This window comes from Gadus chalcogrammus, chromosome 5 (genome assembly GCF_026213295.1).
Source record: "Gadus chalcogrammus isolate NIFS_2021 chromosome 5, NIFS_Gcha_1.0, whole genome shotgun sequence".
Lineage (NCBI taxonomy): Eukaryota > Metazoa > Chordata > Actinopteri > Gadiformes > Gadidae > Gadus > Gadus chalcogrammus.
Window position 1 is genome coordinate 1,735,044 of NC_079416.1, and position 26,430 is coordinate 1,761,473.

The following is a 26,430-nucleotide window of genomic DNA, read 5'->3' on the forward strand; positions in this document are numbered from 1 at the left end:
AATACAATGTGAATGTAAATAATGTTGAATCCTGAATCATTGGGTGAAGACTCTTTGCGATATTTCTAGTGTTGCGTTCTGGGTATCCTGCAGCAGGAAAGCCGATATCTGCTGCAGGTAGGTTGAGTAAAGAAAATATATGCATGAAAAGCTATTAAAAGTCAAGTTAGCATTGTTTTGTACAAGTTAGCTATCTCTAGACGTTTTTTTAATATATATGGCATCATACAAATCACATTATGGTGATATTGCGCACAGTAGGCCTATTGTTTCTTTTATTAGATTTTCTATTTTCGTTTGCACGTTTGCATGGTTGCCGTGCAATTCGTTATAAGGTATTTATTTTGTCTAGGCGGACCAGACTCATGCTTATAACCTGTCTCTGTATATTTTATGATCCATTGTGCAGGTAGGCCTAACCAATTAGTTGTTTCAGTTGAATATCTGCGCCTTGTCACCAATCCTGTTTGTGATATACATGTGTTACGAGAGTGGCGTATGTGTGTGCGCGAGAATGTCTGTGTGTGTGTGTGTGTGTGTGTGTGTGTGTGTGTGTGTGTGTGTGTGTGTGTGTGTGTGTGTGAGTGACGTCAGCGAATGAGTCGACGAATGAGTGAACGAGCGATTGAGCGTGTGTCAGTCTAGGAGGAATGAAACGAGGCCGGTTGTGTTTTCCGAGTTACGTGTACTGTTATAAATAACTGAATTAAGTACCAAACGCCGAGAATCCGTGCCCGTGTCTTCCGACCTATAAACAGACCCACTGCCGGTTATAGTGAAGGGTGTTACCCCCCGAAAGGACATCGGCCCTGGAGGGAACGTCTCCCCTGTGCTCCCGGACTACGGTCTGAGAGCCAAGAAGCAGGAAAGGTGTAACACATGGCAGGATATCGAGGCGTAGTCGTGGTGGGGAGGGGTTGCAGTTCGGTGGTCTGAGGATCTCGTCACTGCTTTTTGCAGATGATGTGGTCCTCATTGGATCATCGGCCGGTGACCTTCAGCACTCACTGGATCGGCTGGCGGCCGAGTGTGAAGCGGCTGGGATGAGGATCAGCACCGCTAAATCGAGAAGGGTCCAGCTGCAGGCTTGGGCGTTCCCGTCATGACACAAAAACGCCCATCGGGCGTTCCCGTCATGACACAAAAACGCCCATCAGGCGTTCCTGTAGCGTTTCATCCTATGGTTTCATCGATCACTCAAGAAGAGGTGAGTGAGTTTCGCAAGGCATGCTGGGTATGCTACCCTTCCTTTTTTGGCGGTTTTACCTCGTAGTAACTTTCCAGAAAAACGAAAGGGTTATGATCAGAGATTATGTCAGTAAGTATGATATTGTTTAATTGACAACATTGGCTGTGAAGTATTCTCATTTAAATCACTGATAAGCTGTGGTATCGTTGTATCCGAATTCGAATCGGATATAAATACTCGTGACAAGCATGGTTCGGTGGCAGCGAATGCTATGCTATCGTCCATAAACGTTGAATATACTATTCAGAAATCAGCAACGTTTAAGACGGTTTGTAGGTAGAGGGTAAAGTTTGCAGCGAAGGCTTTGCCGATTATTTTACTGTGAGGTTAACATTACCAAAGTACATTGTTAAGTTGGATGTTAAGGTGTCAGCTGGCATGGTAAGAGGCATGAAATCGCGGCCACTCTGCTTCGTTGTGGTGACACACGCATCGGATTAAACTGCATGTAAACGTACTAGTACGTCTAAACTAACTAGTATGTTTACATGCATGGCATATCAGAGAATTCTGTCAGTTCGGTCGCGGCGCAACGAATGAATAAAGATCGTTAGCACTCTGAAAAACAGATGACAGATGTGCCCTCAGTTACTACTTTATTACCTCGTTGATTTCCAACGTTTAGGAAAACATGTACTTTTAATTCACCCTTGGGTGAAATCGAAGCGTAGTGTGTACTGAATGCGTGTTGATGATGATGCATATGAATTGCAACTTACACGTCTTCCAAACCTTTTCAGTACCCTGGCACATGCTTTGTCCAATGGACCATGGAAGGGACTTTACTTGGCTGACGAGGTAAAACGTGTGGCTGGCGCACGATTCATTGGATCTCGTAGAGTAGCATTCACTGGTAGACAGGCAGGCCTCTAGATTGTTTATTATGATTTAATGAAGTGTTCCTATGTGACGCTCATGGGCCCTGGTTGCTGCTAAATGCTTGTTGAAAGTGCATTGTGCACTTTTTGTATGTAGCTACAAAATGAGGGTGGATATCACTTTATAGTTTATAGGCATTATATACTAATAAGAATCATTGACAAATCACATTCCCCTTTTACCACCACAGGACGCACCTCACCAGTATCAGAGCAACAGCTGTGGGGTGTTTATGCTGATGGTGAGATGCATTATTTTCAGAAATGATGACTAGTTTGCAAAACAACTAACTCATTTGCATGTTAATTTCAGTACGCAATGTATTCTACCCTCAAAAGCAATATGATTTCAGTGAGGTGAGTTCTTTCTAATCTCAATCAGATGTGTAGCATGAAATATAAGGCTTTTAAAAATTTAGTCATCCTTACTGGAGGCTACAATTAACATGCATCATAGGTCATACACATTACTTTGTCTTCAGGTACTGCACTTACGGGAGGAGATGGCTACATCTTCACAATAATTTACACTGCCATAGTACACTGCTAAACAGTACTGTAACATGGATTTGTATTGGGCTATGAAGTCATTTAAAGCATAATTTTACTTTTCAGGGGGACATGCTCTCTATCAGGAGGTGGTGGTTTGACAGCTGTTGGAGACCTTTATGCTTGAAAGGTTTATATACCGTGTCCATGTTGCTATTTACTTATTTTTGGTGCTCACGAAGATCGTAGCCAATACACTTGTCTCTCCGTCTCTAGGCTAGCCCTGCAGAACTAGCTGGCTCCTTCTCACCCTCTCCATCTCCCCATCTCAGTCACACCTTCCAATCACTAAGCAGTGAAAGGTATTACATACTATGTCCATACTTTTCTATTTACGTATATTCTCTCTTGCTCTTTCTCAGACTTTTGATCGATCAGTGATTGCCTTTTTGTTTAATGGTGTGGGTAGTGTTGGTCTGGGCTTGTGTGATTGAAGGTTGATCATAATCCCTGTTTCTCTCCCTCTCTCTCGCTCTCCTTCACTCTTTTTCGGCTCTCTCGCTCTCTCTAGCCCTGCAGGACTAGCTGGCACACCAAGCTCACCCTCTCCATCTCCCCATCTCAGCCACACGCTCCAATCTGGCACAACAGAGGACAGGCCATTCTTACCACCCGAAGTCCTTCAGCAAATTGTACAAGAGACGCTGAGACTGGACATGGCGATGCTTGGCGTGTTCAACAGGATTTCAAACACATTCCGAGAACTTATCAAGCCTCTCCATCATTCCATATATATAAATGACAGTTTGGCAGGGGACATTAAGCTTAATAAAGACAATCTCATATACATAACGGTTAGAAAGATGCACAACAATGCAGGCTGTGTCAGTGGCCTTGCGCTACGCCTCAAAGGCTTCTCAAAAAAGAAGAATTGGCCTAGCGCACCCCTGGTACTGAGGCACGTTGCATATGCCAGGTTTGTCATAAAAGATGTCTGCCTAGCATAATGTTCTTTTATTACTCCTTTTTCGTTTTATTTGGGACGTCTTTTTTTGCAATCCCTTTCATTTGTAAATGTACATACTACTGTAGTAAATGTATCTGCCCAGAAATGCTGGTATTTTATTACTCCTTTCTTTTTTGTTTTTGTGACAAATGCTATACGATGTATGTAACATACATTTGTGCCTACGATGTATGTTGTAAGGTTAATTGTTACAGAGCAATTACTGTATTTTGTCTTTATTGAAAACATTCAGTGGGAAAAGTAAGTGAACACTTGGAGTCAAATGGCCTACTGTTTGAGCCTTCATAGTGTCTGGTAACTGGATTTGAACTGCATAATGTCCCAAGTGTTATTTTAATCTATTAATTATTTAATTTGGGCATATTCTTAAACTATACCAAACATCTCACTTATACCTAATACACTACCTATACTAACCCAGAAGATAATGAACATGAGATCATGGAGCCTCCCTCCCTGTAATGAGGGGGAATGAAGTTTGGGCCGAGATTCGACACATAAAAGTAAGCTAACATTCTGTAGGCCTAGCTGGCTAACGTACCCGTATTACGAGATCGAAAAAGAAGGGGGCGCTAACGTCAGTTCTATGCTGCCAATGCTACTAGATCGACGAAGAAGAACGGGGCGTTCCAGCCTGCGTAGACGAAAACGCCCATCACACGAGAACGCCGGGGGGGCGTTTTAGTCTGCGTGAACGAGAACGCCCACGACACGGGAACGCCCATTTGTGTCTGCAGTCGGATGATATTGGCTAAATCTGAGGCCATGACTCTTAGCAGGAAACCGATTGCTTACTCAGGGTAGGATATGAGTCCTTAGCCCAAGTGAAGGAGTTCAAGTACCTCGGGGTCTTGTTCGCGAAGGGTACTATGGAGCGTGAGATTGGCCGGAGAATCGGAGCAGCGGGGGCGGTATTGCGTTCGCTTTACCGCACCGTTGTTGCGAAAAGAGAGCTGAGCCGCAAGGCAAAGCTCTCGATCTACCGGTCGATCTTCGTTCCTACCCTCACCTATGGTCATGATGAGGGTTGGGTGATGACCGAAAGGACGAGATCGCGGGTACAAGCGGCCGAGATGAGTTTTCTCAGAAGGGTGGCTGGCGTCTCCCTTAGGGATAAGGTGAGAAGCTCAGCCATCCGTGAGGAACTCGGATTAGAGCCGCTGCTCCTTTACTTAGAAAGGAGTCAGCTGAGGTGGTTCGGGCATCTGGCAAGGATGCCCACTGGGCGCCTCCCCTGGGAGGTGTTTCAGGCACGTACAGTGGGGAGGAGACCTCGGGGAAGACCCAGGACTAGGTGGAGAGAGATTATATCTCAACACTGGCCTGGGAACGCCTCGGGATCCCCCCGTCAGAGCTGGTCAATGTGGCCCGGGAAAGGGAAGTCTGGGGCCCCCTGCTTGAGCTGCTCCCCCCGCGACCCGACCCCGGATAAGCGGATGACGATGAGATTTGATGAGATGAGTTGAATATCTCGTTTACGTTTATAAATTACACGCCTGGCGCTGCTAGCATTAAGGCTCAATCCTGATTCAGCCCTTAACCCAAAATCTAAACCCTACGCTACGCTGTTGCGCGTTCACGAGCATAGAGTTGTCCCATTAGTCGTTTTATTGAGGGCTAAGGGGGAGAGCTAACCTCCCCTTGAAGTTAAGATTTTCGCAATGCTTGCAATGCTACAGTTGTGAAAAAAATGGAAAATCAAGAAAAACCTAGGCAAGATGGCGTGCAAAAAAGATGCAACAGGATCTAAAACAACAAATGTAAGTGTTTTCTATGTTGCGTTTTCTACATATTCCCATATCCCATTTCCCACCTTTGATGGCATTATCATTATTCTGTTAAATGTAGACATTTTCGTTATAACATGGATAGCAAGTATAACCACAAAATCGCTAATATGCGCTAATTGCTAGTTAGCGAACATGCTATAGCGATCTTTACAACATGGATGATGGTGTATGCCAGTAGGCTACTGGACATATTCCCATTTCCCAACAACAATGATATCCATATGTTCCATGTTCTAGGGACTCCAGGTTGAAGATAATTCCTTACCAAGTAATGCAATAGTTAGTTTTAAAAATGCATATTAGCCTCGAGAATGGTGGATCAATGTGAAGTCGATTTTTACAAACCAGTGTTTTGTTTCATTTATTTTTGGTAGAAATATCTATCTATCCGTTTGTTTATTTATTTATTATACATAACATGTGGCCATATCACCCAGTTCTGCCATATAATTCCTTCTCATTTGTTATTTTTTCTTTCAGAAGATCATTGAGGCCGCTGCCACCACAGAGCCCATCCCTCCATCTCAAGCACCTCCTCTGCACAGATATTGTATCAAAATATCAAAAAAATATTAAAAAAATAAAGATCAAAACGACCACTAATGATGTGCTGTAACTGGGTCTTGAAGGGTTGTCATTCCATTGCGTAGTGTTGAGGGGTAGGGTTAAAGTGTAGGGAAGGGATAGGTTTAAGGGTTGGGGTTAAGGGCAGTATTGAGACCAAGGCCCTGTCAACAAGAGCGAAAACTATCTTTTCCCCAATGTTTTCCTTGGCTGCGTTTCTGGAATATCTCCTTAAAGACGGACTCATTGTGTAAACAAATCGAGCTGTAGCAACACTGTAATACATATTCAAGGCCTCTGTGTGGCGCTGGTTCTCCACAAAAAAAAGAAGAAGACTTCGGCGCATCAAGCCTGCGCGCTGTATACAAATATACAGTCGAGGAGGAGAAAGCAGTTGATAAACCTTGTAGATTGAGCAGATTTTTTATGTGGGTTCATAATTAAATTTACCATGGGGCCGTATTTAAAGCTACAAAAAAAAATAGACGTTTGCGTATCAGTGGGGTATTCCACAAAGCCGGTTTTATCACATAACCGGGTAAGTTGACCCAGGGTTTGCGGTAACCCTAGGTTTTCCGTTCCAAAATGAATACGGTATGTTAGTTACTATAGAAACATATGCTCTGAATCAAACCTGTTCGGAGCAGGTTTTGCGCAGGTTAAGTTTGGAACATAACCCGGTTTTGGGTATTTAAACCCGCGTTCACTGCAGATTTCATGTGTTCACAATGGCATGCCCTTTTGATGAGAGGCCTGTTGATATCGGAGCGCAAATTATACGTGCATCTTGGCATATCGGACTATTTTTTGCTGGAGAGATATAGATTCTCGCGCAAATCTTTAATCTATTTAACTAGCCTTCTCCAACCTTACATAGCCAACACTACCAATCGAGGACCTGGCCTCAGTTCACTCCAGACTATTTGCGTAGCCCTCCGTTTTTTGCAAATGGTAGTTTTATCTATAATGTTGGAGATGCTGAGCACATCTCAGTCCTTTCAGATGACCCATCCACATCCGGACCAAGATTTTAATCAGCCTCCTATCATACAAAGAGCAATATTGGGTGAGAACTATGCCGAGAGGCGCATACAACAGAAAGTATAAAATAGTCCTAACGGACTTGCATCCACTGCAGAATGTTCGATCGTAGCCGGCGGCTTCATTACAAGCACTAATCCATCTTGATCTGTGAAGTTGATGAATTGTCACTTTTAGGTTTTCTACCCAGTTACCAAAAAAATAACATTCGGAACATATGCGCTGTGGCACGCACACGGTTTGCATGTGTACCTTCGAAGGCAACCAAAATCTAAAATACAAGAAAAACACAAAAACCTACATTCAACCAGTACCCTCACATGGCCCCTGACTCTGAGGAGGAACCTCCAGGTACCCCCTCCATGCCAGGGCGCCCTGAATTTATGTCTATTAACAGCTCCTCCACCGGGGTCAAGACAATTTGGGGGCCAGATCCAGTCTGCCGGCTGTCATCCTTTTCACGATTGGCTTACCAGTTTGTATGTTTTTATACTTAATTTTTACTTGATCCGCTGACCGCTTGGGAGCCATCGGGGTACATATTTTTTTAGAAGAAAAGAGTTATGTGGTAGGAACGTTAAGAATGCTTGACTGGGATATTTATAGATTCATGGCTCAAATATTAAGGATCATGCTTTTGACGTGTAACACACATTTACGCGGTCAGCAATCCGCTGCCAGGCTTTGGTTCTCCGGGTTGCAGAGGCTTTAGCGTCCCCTTTTCTTGTGATAATGTCGTTCTCCCATAGCTCTCCAGGAGAACCTGGAGTTCCATTTCATTGAAATAAGCGGCCCGTTTCGCCATTTCAATCAGGGTTTCCATGATCCATACATCACGTCTTTATAGGTTTGGCGTGGACGCGCACAACCCTGTGTTAACCAACCCTGAGTTGATTGAACTAATGCATAACCTGTGCGGTGGAACTGACAGCTCTGGTTTAGTTGGCACAGGGTCAAACAACCTAGAGTTCAGCGTTAACTCTGTGTTTGTTAAACCTCCGTTCGTGGAATACCCCAAAGGCGTCCACACGAATCCTAACACGAAAACGCATAGGGACGTTTTTATCTTATCCACCCTGCAACCTGGTTTAAAAAAAGTGTGTTTTCGGGCACCAAAAACGCCAAATCCGTCTGTACAGTCGGCCCAAACACACAAGACGTATTGAGTTTTTCCCCAAAAATCGTTTCCATGTGGACGGGGCCTGAGCCTTCAGGGCGCATTCACACTATGCTCCGTCCGTCCGTCGATGGATCTCATTGACTTTGCATGGAACGCTCTCGAAATGCAGGTGGACCCTGCATTTTCATTTTGGGTCCGTCCGTTCTGTGGGCTCTCGCATCAAAAAGTTGAGCAGAGACGGATCAGTCTGCCAATCAGATCACGGTTTGGCAAATACACTGCACGGGACTACTGGATCCATTTTGCAATAACAAGCAGGAAAGAAAATTCTGTCCGTTTTATTGAATTATTGCATTTTTTTCAAGAAATGTTGAATCAATAGGATTGTTTTCAGTCATCTGTTGTTTGTCATCTTTTGTATTTATATCCACACATCAGTTTTGTAGCGGGAAGTGATTTGATTGGCAGCAGGCTGCGTGTACAGTCCCCTATACGTCAGAAACGCCCTCGGCCATCCGTGGACGGATGCATGTAGTGTGACGCCGCATTCACACTACATGCGTCCATCAACGGATCGGGGCTTTCATGTTTTCCCGGGTTGTATTACAAAGGCAATTTCATTGGACAGGGTACTTGAGAATATTTCTCAACTTTTGATGCAGAACACAGAGCCGAAAGGACGAACGGACCCACAATGCATTTCGCGAGTGCCTCATGCAAAGTCATGGCCGATTGACTTTGTCAGAAATTATAGGGATAACTTCCCTATGCAACATGGTCTCAAATAAATGTGGACATAAGACACTCCCCTCAACATATCTAAACGTTGCCCTAGTTGGTTGGAATTATCACGTGGAATTTCCCACGTGAGGAATTACATATTTCCTTTAAAAGAGACGTGCCCTCTCCCAAACTATGCTTGTTCAAACCACGAGAAGTGCACCTGATTCTGACATCAAGTGGTGGGAACTTTACGTGTTTCTGACTAGTTCCGGCGGATTCTCAAGTCTCGTGCATGCATGCCCGCAAATGCAGACGATCTGAAACACGCCTACTGAGATCCGTCGACGGATGCAGTTAGTGTGAGGGCACATTCACACTACCTCCGTCCATCGACGGATGGGGGCTTTTTGACGCATCCATGTGTTTTCCCGGGTATTATTACAAAGGCGATTTCATAGGACAATGTATTTGCGTACATTTGCAAAGCGCGATGTGATTGGCCGACGGATCCATCGCTGTCTGAAAAGCTGAACATTTCTCAACCTTTGACGCACGGAGCCGAAAAGACGGGCGGACCCACAATGCACTTTGCGAGCGCTGTATACTGTCCAATGAAATCGCCTTTGTAATGCAACCCGGGAAAACACATGGATACTTCAAAAAGCCCTCATCCGTCGATGGCCCAAGTAGTGTGAACGAGGCAGGAATGCGCCCTCAATGCGGTGTCACTGTCTAGCCAGCAATGTCATTTTAGAGCTCGTAAGTCCGCCCCTTCCGGTAGAGCCCATTTTTATATGCCTTGGTCCCAGTTTTTATATGCCTTAGTTTACACATATGTTGTTTGTGGATTTAAATGACAATTTTTCATGTCAAGAGTTTGACCGTTTAATGTGCAATTGTTCAGTTAAAGGCTGTAGAGAAAACACAATGAGAAAGACTGCACGTCTCGTATGTGACGACACGCTCCCTGCGAATGGCGTGGACTAGACCGACAATCTTCCCATCGGCATAACAGAAAATCTACACATGCCCCGACTTATAATGGTTTTCACCTCTTTCGATGCTGTTATCCTCCCCTTGGAAAAAAGCGGTGAAGTGGAGCAGAGAGATTGCCATGTCTGTACCAGAGTGGTGGGGACGTATATCATTCACGTCGAGAGCAGCGAGGAGCTGTAGTTCACAAAGCGGCCTCACACAAAAGCTAACATTATCAAACTTATTCAATTTTTTTTTGGTTTTCTTTGCATGAAAAATTATAATTTAAATCCACAGACAACATATGTGTAATCCAGGGTGTATAAAGACTGGGAACAGAAAATAATGACTTTCTCTCCATTGAAACTCAATCATTTTTTACGATCTCATAGCTCCCATGGGGGTCTACCGGAAGGGGCGGACTTACGAGCTCTATAGAGCTTGTAAGTATGCCCCTTCCGGTAGACCCCTCATGGGACCTCTAGGCGAGGAAATTAGAATGGGAGTCAATGGAAAGAAATGTATTATTTTCTGATCCCAGTCATTAAATGCCTTGGATTACACATATGTTTTGTCTGGGTCCAAATAATAATTTTTTATGTAAAAAGTTTGACCGTTTATTGTGCAATTGTTCAGTTAAAGGCGATGGAGAAAACATAATGAGAAAGACTACACGTCTCGTATGTGACGTCACGCTTCCTGCGACTGGTGTGGACAAGACCGACAATCTCCCCATCGGCATAACAGAAAATCTCCACATGCCCCGACTTATAATGGGTTTCACCTCTTTCAATGATGTTATCCTCCCCTTGGGAAAAAGCGGGGAAGTGGAGCAGAGAGATTGCCATGTCTGTACCAGAGTAGTGGGGACGTATATCATTCGAGTCGAGAGCAGCGAGGAGCTGTAGTTCACAAAGCGGCCTCACACAAACCCTAACATTATCAAACTTCCTCGCAAATTAATTTTGTTTTCTTTGCATGAAAAATTATAATTTAAATCCACAATCATATGTGTTATCCAGGGAATCTAGAGACTGGGACCAGAAAATAATGACTTTCTCTCCATTGAACCCCATTCTAATTTTCCTAGCCCAGAGGTCTCATGGGGTTCTCCCAGAAGAGGCGGACTTACGAGCTCTATAGAGTGGCGAAGTCACGCCTCTTCCGGTAGAGCTCATGGGACCTATGAGATCGAAAAATATGAATGGGTGTCAATGGAGAGAAAATAATTATTTTCTGGTCCCAGTCTTTACATGACCTGGATTACACATATGTTGTTTGTGGATTTGAATGATAATTTTTCATGCAAAGAAAACTAAAAAAATTTGTGAAGAAGATTGATAATTTTAGGTTTTATGTGAGGCCGCTTTGTGAACTACAGCTCTTCGCTGCTCTCGACGCATATGATATACGTCACAACACCCGCACTTGGAACTCGGCACAGAGATGGCGATCTCTCTGCCCCACTTCACCGCTGTTTCCAAGGGGAGGATAAAAGCATCGAAAGAGGTGAAAACCATCATAAGTCGGGGCACGTGCAGAGTTTCAGTTATGCCGATGGGAAGATTGTCGGTCTTCTCCACGCCAGTCGCAGGGAGCGTGACGTCACATACGAGCCGTGTAGTCTTTCTCGTTGTGTTTTCTCTACAGCCTTTATCTGAACAATTGCACAATAAACGGTTGAACTCTTTGCATGAAAAATGATCATTTAAATCCACAAACAACATATGTGTAATCCAGGGCATATAAAGACCGGGACCAGAAAATAATTATTTTCTCTCCATTGACACCCATTCATATTTTTCGATCTCATAGGTCCCATGAGCTCTACCGGAAGGGGCGTGACTTCGCCACTCTATTGCATTCGGCGTGCAATACCGTTGGTCGCCACAGGAGTGGAGAGTTTAGCTGTTTATGAGCGCTGTTCAGCGCGATTCCATTTGGACGATTAATACTTAAAAGGGATACTTCACCCATTTAGAACCGGCGTTCTATCATTATAAAATCGCTATTGTAATATAAATAAATATATATATATCAGTCTAAACCAGTCTCCCCTTGGCCCATTTTTTCTCATCTAATTTTCTCCCGAAATGACGTCAAATGACGCGTTTGACGTCATTGCAACGTCGTAATGCTCTTGGGTAGCTGTTCTCCTTGCTCGGGGAGCAGTGCTCTAATGGGCCTTTCACACCAAAAAGAACCAAGAGCCAGTTCCGGCCTGGTGCTAGGGCCAGTTCAAAACAGGTTCCAGCCTTATCCCAGTTATGAACCAGTTGGTTTCACACTGGCCAGAGCCAGCCATGGAGCCGGCGAGAGCAACGCCATGACGTCACTACAAACGTCTCCGCTTTCCCAGCAACCCTCGCGCCTTGCCGGAACTGTACAATAAGAAGAAGAAGAACCCTCGCGCCAGTTTCAAACACAACAACAGCAATTTCGTCTTCTTCACGTCAATCCGTGCATAATAATCCGTGCATGGTTCGTTCTTTGAATATTCTGATTTAAAACAAAATCAGAAAAAACAATTAACAGTCGTTTTTTGGTTTTTGTGATTTGGTTTTGAAGCCGAAAAAGGGCAAAAGGAATTTAAAAATAAACAGTATTTTTCTGTTTTAAAAAAAAAAAAAATATGTCCCCTTTAACAAACCGTCGGGGCACCAGATTGCTTTAGAGCGGTACTGATCGCGTCGTGTGTCTTTCCAGGGTCAAATAGTTCACGAATAAAATCACCATACGGTTCAAGTGCGGCCATAACTAAGGCTAAATATAATTAGACAGTCTATTGCTGGTTTAGGCGGTTGGCTCTTTTTTCTTCACTTTGTTCTGCCTTCTGGTGTAACCAATAACTATAAATGTATCTATTTTTGTTTTTCTGTTTCGGGTTTAAAAAACCAACACACAAAACACACAAACACAAATAAAATGCCGTTTATTTGTTTATTCCTTTTGCTCTTTTTCTAGAACCAATTAATTGTTTTTTCTGAATATGTTTTAGATCGGAATAATCAAAGAACGAACCATACACAGATTTATTTGAATCCGTGGATGGTTCGTTCTTTGAATATTCAGATTTAAAACAAAATCAGAAAAAAACATTAACAGTCATTTTTTTTGGTTTTTCTGATTTGGTTTTGAAACCGAAAAAGGGCTAAAGGAATAAACAAATAAACTGCATTTTATTTGTGTTTGTGTGTTTTGTGTGTTGGTTTTTTAAACCCGAAACAGAAAAACAAAAATAGATTCATTTATAGTTATAGGCTACACCAGAAGGCAGAACGCAGCGAAGAAAAAAGAGCCAACCACCTAAACCAACAATAGACTGTGAACTATTTGACACTGGAAAGACATACGACTCGATCAGCACCGCTCTAAAGCAATCTGGTGCCCCGAAGTGCTCCGTTATGACGGTGAGGAGGTTCTGTGTGGAGCACAACCTTCAAAGAAGAAATCTAGTTTCCGATTTAGTTTCAGATCGTCCACTCACAGACTAAGTCGCCGGCTCCCACGGAAAACAATAAAGCTGGCCATTGTAGAATGCGAGAGACTCGATGGAACGTTTGAAACGTTTTTATATGTATTTTTTTTTAATCTGCGTGCCCTTTTCCCGGCATTCATTGCGGTTTCATCTAAATATCACACAAACAAAACAAGCAACTGGATTATTCAGTTTTCCCGTTTTGATTAAAAAAACAGAAAAATACAGTTTATTTGTATATTCCTTTTGTCCTTTTTCGGCTTCAAAACCAAATCAGAAAAACCAAAAAACGACTGTTAATTGTTTTTTCTGATTTTGTTTTAAATCGGAATATTCAAAGAACGAACCATACACAGATTAAAATAAACAGATTTCTGTTTTTTAAATCAAAACGGGAAAACTGAATAATCCAGTTGCTTGTTTTGTTTGCGTGATATTTAGATAAAACCGCAATGAATGCCGGGAAAAGGGCAGGCGGATTAAAAAAAACAACATATAAAATACATATAAAGAGTGTTCGAGCGTGCAGAGATAATTTGCGCACTCGCAGTTGACATCTACGCTTGTGAAATAATATAATACGCCCGAATGCATGTTTTATCACAATAGTGCTTTATGGCACTATAGTGTCGCCATAGCTTTGGGAGACCTAATGAACAACCTATTCTGTGGTTTAGGTTGGAGAACAGGCTGCGAAATAATAGAGGACGAGATCTGGGCCCAGTTTCCCGAAAGCATCGTTAGCCTAAGTGGATTGTGAAATGCGTCGTACGAGCATCGTACAGTTTTCACACCGTTTCCCGAAAGCATCGTTGGTAACGAACGTTGTAAAATCGCTTGTAGCTAGCTAGGACTCCATAACCATGTTCCAATATCCATACTATCCGTACTTACTAGCCTAAGTTTGAGTACGTAGGGCGTTCCGATTCAGATCGGGCGAAAATAAGTGTACTGAAAGGACCCGGATGGTGTACTCAAAGGCCGTTTCTCAATTCCTAGCACGAGTACTACGGACTCGATGACTTGCAAGTACATACTTGGCAAGTCCGTACTTCAAGCACAGACTTGCGAGCACGCGAGTACGTACCTGCAATTGGAACAGCAGCTGACTCGATGACGTCACCACCTCTGCTCGTCCGTTAACTGTGCTACGGCCTCATTTAGGCATATAGGCCTACTACTACTGAACAATATAAACAAATGATATAAAACAAAATCCCAGGCTCTTTCATTTTCAAATAGTATGTAAATATTCTGAATGAATAAAAATTTAAAAGATATGCGTGTCCTGTCATGTGTATAAGCTATACACACACGACTTTATATATATATATATAATATTATTATTATATTATATATATATATATATATATATATATATATATATATATATATATATATATAAGTTAAGAGTAACTTAAGCTACAGTTTTGCGTCTTCTCCATATTGTCCGCCATCGTACTGCTGCGAGGGCGAAATGCATCCTGGGATTTATAGCGATTGCAAGCACACACGAGCCACCTCCGATGCATGCTCGGTGAAACGGCGAGATCGAGCACGCATCAAGAACACTTCCGGGTTTTACGACAGTACTCGCTTGATGCGTGCTTCGAATTGGAACAGTGCTCGGGCAATGACTGATGACGTTTCACGAGTCCACGAGTCCACGAGCACACGAGCACGCACAAGTACGCAAATTGAGAAACGGCCAAACGGTCAAATCGCGAAGTACACTTTTCGATGTACACTTTTCGTACTCAACGGCAGCCATCCTAGCTACGTAGCGGAAGAGGGCGGAGCCAGGCTGAGCCAAAGTCGCCGCAGTTTCCACATAGCCATTAATTGTCATTTTGTAGTTTTATTAGCTTTTATAGCTGCTAGGCGTAAAGAGTTCACCATTCAAAGCGGGATGTTTATTGCGAGGGAGGAGCCGCGGCGGCAGTCGTGATCGTAATTTCCGGTTAGTGCACCACGGAGTATTCGATTTGGAACAACACTGACATGAAAATGAGCGCACTTAGTGAGTGCGGATAGTGTACTTTGGCCGTTTCTCAATTCGCGTACTTGTGCGTGCTCGTGGACTCGTGAAACGTCATCAGTCGTTGCCCGAGCACTGTTCCAATTCGAAGCACGCATCAAGCGAGTACTGTCGTAAAACCCGGAAGTGTTCTTGATGCGTGCTCGATCTCGCCGTTTCACCCATGGTTTCACCAAGCATGCATCGGAGGTGGCTCGTGTGTGCTTGCAATCGCTATAAATCCCAGGATGCATTTCGCACTCGCAGCAGTACGATGGCGGACAATATGGAGAAGACGCACAACTGTAGCTTAAGGCCACTTTCACATCTAGCGTTTTTTGTAATAGGGAAAAGTTGAGCCTACCGTTTTTTCAACAAAAAGAAAAGCTGGCAGCGTTTTTGGCCCTAAAAGCGCCAAGAGCGTTTTTTCTATTGCCTATCAACGAACCCATTCTAGACCCGACGTTACCCGCCTACTATGTTTCCAGGATAGAGCCCATTAGACATGTTGTAGATCTCGACATGTTCTGTAATTAAAACTATTAATCGCTCCACCGGCACTTTCCCGAGTGATTTGTCTGCCATTGTTTCTTGTTTTGACAGTTGAGAGTTTCCTTCGTGACGAAGTGTCAATGTTCCGCTTGTGATTGGTCAGTTGCACAAAAGACGCCTGACGTCGGCCGCTTTCTTCCTGAAAGTTGAACTTTTTTCAACACTCCGTATGGCAGAAAAAAACGCTGGGAGAGGCGTTTAAAAAAGCGGCTGTGACTTTTTCCAGAAACGCTCTGCTCCATAGGAATATAATGTAAAACAAGCGCTGGCAGATTAAAAAAAACGCTAGATGTGAACGCAGCCTAAGTTACTCTTAACTTATATATATATTTATATAATATAATAATAATAATATAAGATAATATATAAATATATATAAAGTCGTGTGTGTATAGCTTATACACATGACAGGACACGCATATCTTTTCAATTTTTATTCATTCAGAATAATTACATACTATCTGAAAATGAAAGAGGCTGGGATTTTGTTTTATATCATTTGTTTATATTGTTCAGTAGTATATGCCTCAATGAGGCCGTAGCACAGTTAACGGACGAGCAGAGGTGGTGACGTCATCGAGTCCGCTGCTGTTCCAATCGCAGGTATGTACTCGCAAGTCTGTGCTTGAAGTACAGACTTGCCAAGTACGTGCTTGCAAGTCATCGAGTCCGTAGTACGCGTGCTAGGAATTGAGAAACGGCCATGTTTAAGTGTACTCATGGAAGTATGGATATCGGAACACGGCACATACTCGTAGGACGCTAAGAGCAACGTTAGCCTACTATAGCCTCAGTGGCGTCACCAGCGGACATTCCTAGTAATGGATGCGTTTTATTACAACACATCCAATACCAAGGAATGCCCAGCTTGAGCCATTTCGCAAGCAAAAACAGTGGTTACGGCCGATATATTACTCATAAACTACTGTTAGATTTAAACAGCAAAGATAGACATGTTAGAAGTCAACAACAACATCATTTATGACAGTAATTAAAACTTCCAAAAATACATGTGCAGCCAAAATGTCCCGATCAAACGTCACGTCACAAGACATATAATAAAATAAAATGATTCCATTGCTCTTGTGTGGGAGGTCGGGTCGCTTACGAGCTGCACTTGCTGTCTCCCTCTGATTTTAATTCAACCATCGTGGTTAAAATGTCCTCATATTGATCAATGACAGAAGACTAGAGATGCATCATGCTGAGACAAGCGGGTGTCGGAGAATTTCTGCAGGCGACTTTGTTGCGATTGTTTGCATTAAGCACTGTAGGCGCTTCGGTGAGGCTGTGATGAAGTTCACTATTTATTGGACCCTGTAGACGGTAACGAACATCCCTGACCATAGTTAATCGCGTTTGTAGTCTACGCTCAGACGTGAACTCATTATTGCATGCGGGTGTCTTCATTTATAAAAAAATTAAAACATTCAGGGGTATGAAATCATACAAATTATTCTAAAGAGGTCAGAGACTCCGTGCACAGCCCCGCCTTCGGCCTTCCCCAGTGAACCAAAAAGGCCCGCGCCGTGACAAACGGGGGATTTGACCCCCTCGGTTTCACACAGGAAACTTGAGATAAGAAGGTCAAATCGCCGGCCGTGCCAAGCTGCGACCGAACCGGCTCGGCAGTGTAAAAAGACCTATAGCCAGCGGGTTCGAGTTAGATGGGAGCCAGCCATAGAGTGAGGTCCGGCTCCCATGAAAGCAGCAAACTCAAATATCTGTGGGGTTCTCTGAAAATACAGCAGCATAATATTGCAATTACAAATAAAGCTATTTTCCCTTCCACATGCAGAGTAATATTGACGTTAAGTGGGATAATAGAACGCCGGTCATTATCGGGAAAATAAGCCCAGACAGGGCGAACCGGACACCGACGCGAAACGGAGGTGCTTCGACCTGATGGGGCTTATTTTCAATAATGAGTGGCTACTTGCCAAACGTAAAAATAACTTTGCAAGGTGTCTTTTTACAATTTATTTGTTACCATTCGTAGTGTTGATCAGCAGAGAAATAGGTAGCAAAAGACATTGACATCGCTTAGCAATCGAAGACGCTGGCGTGTCAACGGAGCGTTCCACGGCATTGAGAAGAGCCATGTCATGATAGCCCATATTTACGTCCTTTATCCCCCCCCTCCCCCCGGGTCAAAGTTCAGCGAAAGGCCGATCCCCCCCCCGTCAACAACTTTAAGAGACCCCCACTGAGATGGATTCATAAATCGAACCCTGCCTATAGCCTACTTCATCCTGCCCAACAATATGGGCAGAATCTAGACCAAGCTCTCCTAATCGGGTCAGCAGTAGCCGTGTGTCAATGCCTAGCCTCTGCGTTTGAATGATAATGAATGAATGGAACGTTGCATTTTTAACGTCAACAAATATTCTAGACTAGAGAGCCAATCAATGAAACTTTATGCAGAATCAGATGAAGTCGATTCTTTGCTGCCCTAAGTATGTTTCACAAATCAGCACATTAAGATAAATGTAGTTGTCACACAAGCTATTTTGGATTTTTGTAATATGGAATTATTTCAGGGGAGGAAATGCAGTAAAAAAATGTATGCACAGTGCGTTCAGGATTAGGACTGATATATATGTCGGCCTAGGCCTAATTAATTGTGTTTTAATATATTTAGCATTCATATTATTGCACTCTATTCTTTTCGTCGGCTACTCTGCGGTTGGCCTTGATGGGGAGATATTTTAACCCTTTTTAACCCCATTTTCCTGCGACATTCCTGCGTCTCCCCCTGCGTCATAGCCCGTTTCAGCACCGTGTCAGTGGACAAGTACAATCCTGCAAACGTCGTGAGTGCAGCGAATGTGCGTTCAAGAGGAGTTTCGGGAAACGCTCCAAACAAATTTACGATGGTTCGCAAGATCTATCGTGAGAATTATCGTACGAGCGAAGATCCATCGGGAAACTGGGCCCTGTACCATTACTAAAGTCTACATATATAATCATCGAGGCCAAGCATGCTCTAGAGTCTAGTCTATACACATCATAGCTGTATAGTAACAAAGATAATTGTCCCTAAATACATTGAGGGATTTATTCAAATGAGATTTATTAAAGAAATTACAAATCCGCAGTTGAGCTCTGTCCTTCGTAAACAAGTGATTCCACTGGAGATCTGGCATCAGTCCACAATATTTGTTATGGCCATCAAGATCCCATGACATGCTACCCTTTGTATGCTTTTATATAGGTCTTAGTGGTGCCCTAATATTGTATCTGAAGTCTATTTCCCCAAATTCAGGCTTGGTGCAGAATTACAGCCACTACGAGCCAGTCCCACAATGAGCTTTCTACAAACGTGCCGTTTCTGTGTCTGTAGCTTTAGGATAAAGGGATTGTTGACGGTGCGGACTCCCGGACATCCGCCGGCCCCCGGAGCTGAGCTGCTGCAGGACGGAGTTCAGCTCGGAGTTCAGCTCCGGCAGGAGTACGGTGCCCTGTACTACGAACCTCGATTAGTGGGTTAGCGAGGTATGTTGTGCTCAAAGACTGTGTTAGCTGTGACATGAAAGTCGATCTCTTTTAGCGTCGCTGTATCACCATGGTAACTCATGCTCTCAACCAAAGCTGGTCGGGAGCAGGTTTTCAGCTAATGGTGTGATCCAGATGCCTTGGCCTCCAGCCTTCCGAGTTGTGACGTCATTTCCGGTCTCAGAGCACTTATAGCGTTCCTGGTTCGACTTTGTGATTGTGTCATGAAATTGGCTAGTCATTGTTTATTGTTAGCTACATTAGCCTCTTTAGCAAACCAGCTCTAAAACAAACAACAGAACTTTAAATTGTATTGCACGCCCAGCAAGACCGAGAAATGCGTAAATTGATGACCGGAATAAAGTAGCAATTTAATGAGGTGTGCAAGAGCATTTAAAATCTACATTAAAATGACCAACCTGGTACAAATACAAAGAAAATAAATCTCTTCACGGGCGCAGCCATTATTTGTTGAGAGCGTCATCCCTGCTCTCGGTCTACTCTCAGAATTCCGAGAGGTGAGGACAAAAAGGGGGCGTGCCTCCGAGAATTGCCACAAGAAAGCTGGGAGATTTCCTGACTTCCGACTTGGAAGGCTGGCATCTGAGGAATCTGGAACACACCATAAGACTATCGGGTTAGATCGGCATGTGCAGCTTCCTAGCGCCTCCTCTGACAATGTTGTCACTATTTGTGGCTGCTCCCGAGGACCTCGGGGCCCGTATCGTAAAGGGTCTCTCCGACAGAGGGTCTTTTGGGACAGATTCCTTGGCATTGCCTGAGAATATTCTTTATGGGAGATAGGCCTACAGGTTCTCCTCAGAGGGTATAGGCCTATTCGCTATTCAATCGTCCTTGTTGCACTAAAGGTTATGGAATTATATTGTTGTGCTTATTTCAAACTTGAACCAATATTCTCAAAGCCGTGCTGGCACCACATCTATAGGGGTAAAAGGCATGCGGTTGAAAACATATGCGACAGATTTCTTACATAGGGTGTATTTAAAGTGAATTCCCTAAATTATAAAATAAGGTTAGTTGGATGCTGCTTTTGCATTTGGAAATCATCATCACTCTATTGGGATTAATCTCAAACAATTCTGCAATTTGGCATAGATATTTTTTAGACAATGTGCAGAATCGTTTCACTTACGAATTGACACTATCGGCAATTCTTTGTCAGCACTCCTCCCAGCCTTATCATGCGCAACTTTGTCCTAGCTGTTATCCGATTATTGAACTCCTCAAAGGAGTTCATTATGAATATCTGTTTCTCTTGAGTAAAATATACTGCTCTTGATCCATCAATTTTGTAAAGGTGAGTAAAATAACACAAATAACACCCCTTTCACGGGTTGACAAAATCTAATCCTAAATGAGCTTCGTACCATTTAACTCTGATCGCGAGTTGTGTCTCTGTCGATCAAGGATTTCCCAAGAAAGCCTGGGTATGTTCAGCGAGGTTGGTAGTACAGGGCACAGGAGTCCACAAACTACAAGAATCCCTCTATTTTATAGAGGCGCCAAAAGCTTTGGCGCCTCCGGATGATATTATAAATCCTGAACGACCGCGTCGGTTCCTCTGATGTCTCACAACGTTTCTCTTTGAGCAACCATTATTTATTTTCATATGCTCGAGAGAATGTTATGTTGTACGTTTTCCCCCTATCCTCTGTTTGTTGGATAATGTTTTTGTCCCTTGTTTTATAACGTCTCTTCCAATTCCTTCCTGCCGACGATCAGCAGTCAGAATGGTGTGTCATGGCAATTATGCAACCTAAGCGTAATTGACCAAGTCTATGGACAAGATTGCTTTTTAATGATGCTATGTAGTCTGACAAATATTTTCTTTAGAAGGATTTAAACCAAGAGTCATTTAAACAACTGTAACACAAAAGCATGCACACATTTTCGACAATAAAAGCACCACAGCCGCTCATCTACTATTGCATTTTGAAACATTCCTTTCATGATTTTCACACTGTTGCCACTGCGTCGTTAATAGAAGAATGATAAATGCACAACAGGTTTGAAAAAATCCAAGGTCTTTTTATTTCTGTCAGATTTTCTGTGAAGGCTCGATTCCACCGGAGGCGTAGGCCTACGCGCCGCGGCACGGCTGCGCCGCAGTCACCGCTGCTAATCGCTTCCACTCTAATCAATGAGACCATTTCCACCGGGCGCGTCGCGGAACGTTTCAGCAGCGTCCCGGGAGCGGCGTGCCGCACCGCGGCGCTATCTTTCCGTCGCACTTCTATTTTTGCCGCGAGCCGCTGCTATTCCGCGTCAACTTCAACAGAGCAGATCGAGCAGGGCAGGAAGTGAAAAAGTAAAAGCCATAGAGCATCCGGTCAATTTTCAAAATAAAACACAATACTCAGCTCATGTAACTTCACATCAACATTATTACGTCATGGCTGGTGGCACCAGCTCAGCAGTCAATCAATCAAAGGGTCGGCAACATGGACGACGAGAGACTCATTGTCGAAGTTCGGCAACATGAAGTCATTTATGTACCAAATCATCCTTCTTTTTTTTTTGTCAGAAAGGACAAAGCGTGGCATTTAATTCCAATCGTTTTGGGAGTGGAAGGTGAGTACATTAGGTTTAGGATTATCGTGTGCAGCGCTACGCTGCCGTTACGCGACCGGTAGGAATGGACGCAGGGCAGAGGACGCAGCCGTTACGTGGCGCAGCCGTTCCGCGGCACGTACGCGTCCGGTGGAATCCCGGTAAGTCTCAAAACTCAAAGAAAAAAACAACCACCCGGAGTCCTTCCGTTCCGTCTATTCAGCTTGGCCATCTAGAAAGAGTAGAGAAATGCCTTATGAAAACGTGTTCACAGCTCATTTAACTCTAACCAACATCCATATAAAATACCTTAAAATGTACTGAAAATATGCATCACCTTGTTGCTCGAGGAGAATATTGGAAAGTTGGGGCTGCCCAAACTTCTCCTGCTCAAGCTGACGTGCAGCAATTAATTCAATTTCCAATTTATATCCTCCTCTGGAAATTTGGAGTCTCGCTTGGCGGCTTCCCTTAGAAGCCCACAGACGTCCTTTAGCAGGCTCACTTTCTGCCTCTCCAACTCCACCAGGTCTTTGCTGCATTGGCAGCTGTTAAATGTGCTGATTGAGGCGGTGGCAGTTGAGGCGGTGGAAGGAGTTGAGTAGGTGGTAGCAGCCGAGGTAGAAAGTGCGGTGATCATGGGTGTCATGACGGGTAGGGAGGTGGGAGCAGCCGAGGTGGACTGGAGGGGGACCTGGGTTCCTCATCCTCCTGCCATTGCTCCCTTGAAGGGTCTCCCTCTTCCGTGATACCCGCATGGATATCCACTCTCCCGGGGATGCCTTGAGACGCTGAGAAGCCTATGATGGCCATGGCTTGCTCTTCCTCATCGTTGAGGGAGTGGGCCATGTTCAACCCCGCAAGAGTCAACGTCGAAGTTCCAATGCTTTTCTTTTGGTCAGACCTGCCATTTTTTTTCTGACCTCCACATTGGACCTATTGGTACCAGTGACCCCAGTCATTCTCTCTGCTATTTCCCCCCACTTCTTAGATTGTTGCTCGTTCGTGTGGGCACCTTTGAACCGGTCGAATAACAGGCCTTTGTTGGCCTCTACCACCTCAAGGAGAATGTGAAGTTCTTCTGCTTTAAAAGTTTCTCTCCTCTTTCGAGCCTTGTCCGCCATTTTGCAAAAGGCCTTCTCTGTTTCCTGAGGGTGTTACATAGGTGTCATTTCACGTGAGCAATTAATTAATTGAACAATTACGCCGCATAGGCTGTTTAGCAATATAGCATATTTCAGCCTAAGCCTAATCAATTGTGTTTTAATATTTCATTTTATTGTAGTCTATTCTTTTTACGTTTGAAAGATCATTCGTGAGAATGTTGGTACGATTATTGATCCATTGTTATCGGAAAAACTGAGCCCTGTAAGATATTCTAGAAACACGAAGAGAAGAAAGGGATTGTTGACGTTTGCGGACTCCCGGACACCCCGCCGGAGCTCTCGCCATACTCCCGGAGGGGCGGGCGGAGCGGGAGACAATCCCTTTCTCCTCCGTGTCTCAGTAAAGTCTAGACTTCAGGGAGTAAAAGCCAAAGTTCCTTTCCCCCAATTCCTTCTCAACCATGGCCGAGATAACCCCCACTACGAGTAGTACCAGAGATGTCGGAGAACCCAACGCAGTCTAGTCTTTTCACCAAATGGGAGCTCAACGCAATTTTTATGCTTTGTTGTGTTTTTATGTTGCATGTTATGCGCTATAAAACACCAACAGCAAAACAGTTATCCAAATAACAAAGAAGAGTACAACACTCACGTAACAGTGTGTGTATTCACACACATACCTGATGTGGCGCTCGCAGGTATGAGCTCATTGTCTCATTGGCGGGCCATATTCTCGCGGCGGGCAAAGCAGAGAAAGGTTATATAACCTTTCCCCTTAGGACGACATACGGGGAAATTTCCAAATCTGTCCATCTGAGCTTCCATTTTCTCGAAGGCAGAGCAGGATACCAAGGGCCTGCTTTACACATATCGTCATTTCTAGCCACTGGGGGATCTTAGGCAGGCTAGGAGAACTCAGATGAATGTTAGAAAACCACTTAAAGTGAAATTCTCATGCCATGGAACCTGTAAACATTTTGCAGCACTTCAAAGCAGCTTCTACAGATGTGTTGCAGGTGTCTAAAACACACATCAGCAGGGACTCACCATCAACAGGTTGACCCCTAGTGTGATGCAGAAGAGGATAGGGCCCGTCAGGTCGGTCTCGTTCATAATACTGCCGTCGGCCGGTTTGAACGGGTTCAAGACGGTCATGGTCTTCTGCCAGATGTGGTCAAAATTAATGCCAAGCTCTTCAGAGAGAAAGATATGGAAATGATACAAGTCAAATGATTAATTTTCCTTTATTGATGGGTATATTTTCATCATTAATGAGTGTACACAAATGTAATGTGTCAGGGAACAAAGAAAACCACAAAACCTTGGGTCAGAATATTCTATGCACTCCAAATCTGGTATTTACTATTGAGCAGACACTGTTGTAAAAATCCAGTGAGTTCTACGATATGATGATTAACATATCATTAGTAGGGGTAGGGATCACAGGGTGCCTCACAATACATTATGATACGCGATAAATGGCCCAAAATACAGATTGTATTGAGACACAGCAATCCGGCAATAATCCTGTTGATTAAGATTGATTGATATTGTGAGGCAATCCTATAACGGTATCTAAAGATATATGTCTAACTATGCAAAATGACCGGGAAAAGGTTAGTGCTGGATTTCTGTGTTTATTCATGATCCAAACTTAGTTTTTCATTTTCTCTCTTTGGCTAGTTAATTTCCATTTAAGTTTAGAGATGCTGGGACGATGGAAATCTGTTTAGTATGCCTATTTTATTAATTAAAATATTTGGTGCCAGCGTATTGATTCTCGATCGCACGAAGAAGGGCATATTGATATTTTGTCACACCACTAATCATAAATGAGCAAAAAGGCTAGGGCTTCTCGCTGAAAGAATGAAGGAAAGAAAGAAAGAAAGAGGAAGAGAAAAATATGGAGAGAAAGAAAGAAGAAAGAAAGACAGGCAATAGTTGTTCTAGAATGTACCTCTGCATTGCGTCATAACAGTTTGGATAAAATGTGTGTATTAACCGATGTAAGTCGCTTTGAATAAAAGCGTCTGCTAAATGCCCTCATTGTAATTGTAATTTGATAATACAGGCTTCAGGCTGATACGGATGATGGATGATGATCGGATGATGTTTTACCCTCAAGTAGGGGAGGCTCTTCTTCATAATAATCTGTATCTGTGCCTCCTAGTGTCCCAGCTTCTCCCCTTTGTGGCTGGAAGACATGTCCTGTGTAGCTTTGCTCTATAGATTGATCTAAAATGCCCGGCATCATGGCCTCTGTCCCACTATAGGACGCATGGAGTAAATAACAGGGTTAGGGATATAGCAGTTACAGTAGAAACTGTGGAATACTCCATAAGTAATCTGAAGTTTGGTGTTTTACTTACTCGTAACAATTTGTTAAATGTAAGACTCACAATATTGATTCCTATGCTGGATATAAACCTCAATGTTTTAAAGCAACATACTTTTGAGGGTATTCAGGATGGCGGCCACCCCAGTCGTCGTAGGTCGAGGCTACAGCCTGGGCCTGGTCGTCCACATAATACCCAGAGCTGTAGAAGTCCTGATCAAACTGTTCCATGTCCCCCATTGCTATGGAGTGGGAGAACATTGAAAATGCAGCACACATAGATTGAAAGTTATTATCACGATTGGTCCATTGTGTTATAAATCTGAAATAGGATTTAATTTCCTTTACCACTCAGAGCTCAGAGTGTTCTTTCTGTGGGAGGACAGCGGAGCTAAGAATAGGTGTCTATATTTGTCCTTGTTATGGGGGTGTTACTCTATTTGCTGGACAGAGCTTTTAGCTTTAAGATTTTGGATGACATCGTGCAGTGGATTTGTAAACAGAATTTACTCAGACTGCGGAAAATGAAATAGAATTGTGAAGTGAATTAAGTGTGGATTGTAAAAATATTAAATAAATTGTTTGTATTCATTGACTTCATGTAAAACCAAAATTATTTCTAAAAGTATCTATTTTATAAACCAATGCGTTTTTTGAAAGTGTCATTGATAACAACTCAATTTATATGATGAACCCCTGTTTATTTGGTCGCAGCTCCCCCTGCTAGCCGACTGGGGGATAAACGAAACTCCCCTTTTCCCCGCAATGATTGAATCATTAATATGTTTTTTGCATAGTTTGTTATTTTGTTTTTGTTAAGTTGTGTTTAGCAGACATTTCTTCTTCTGTTGTTGTGCTTTTGTTTTTTTATTTTTAAATAAAATATTGAAGGATTAAATGAAATGTAGACTCCGGGTTAGGGAAGTGATGGTTGACCTATGCTTTCCCTATCACGGATATAGTGCACTATATAGGGTGCTCGCCGTTTTGTAGTGGTGTGCGAATTCTCAGTGGTTAATT

General features: G+C 43.4%; 1 protein-coding gene and 1 long non-coding RNA gene across 12 annotated transcripts in view; one reads left to right on the top strand and one right to left on the bottom strand.

The window, feature by feature from the left end:
* Positions 1–25,845, bottom strand: part of LOC130382282 (protein YIPF7-like) — a 32,768-nt gene extending 6,923 nt beyond the window's left edge. For 3 of the 4 annotated variants that reach the window (XM_056589930.1, XM_056589932.1, XM_056589931.1), the window contains exons 1-4: positions 25,759–25,845; positions 25,526–25,652; positions 25,194–25,342; positions 24,123–24,268 (exon numbers count right to left, since the gene is read on the bottom strand). In XM_056589930.1, the coding sequence (XP_056445905.1) occupies positions 24,123–24,268; positions 25,194–25,342; positions 25,526–25,650 (420 nt within the window). In that variant the 5' untranslated portion in view covers positions 25,651–25,652; positions 25,759–25,845. Of the gene's footprint in view, positions 1–24,122; positions 24,269–25,193; positions 25,343–25,444; positions 25,653–25,758 lie in introns of those variants that run through there. The other variant, XM_056589933.1, reaches the window with a different exon arrangement.
* Positions 478–6,085, top strand: LOC130382285 (uncharacterized). Of its 8 annotated transcripts, XR_008895546.1 has the most exons (6): positions 1,215–2,047; positions 2,319–2,369; positions 2,441–2,484; positions 2,743–2,806; positions 2,893–2,978; positions 3,188–6,085. It is a non-coding gene; the product is annotated as an uncharacterized LOC130382285 (long non-coding RNA). The 8 variants fall into 8 exon arrangements; XR_008895544.1 differs by adding an exon at positions 478–1,207 and having other exon boundaries at positions 1,990–2,047; positions 2,319–2,806; positions 3,188–5,843; XR_008895541.1 differs by having other exon boundaries at positions 2,319–2,806; positions 3,188–5,403; positions 5,914–6,085.
* Positions 25,846–26,430: the final 585 nt, after the last annotated feature.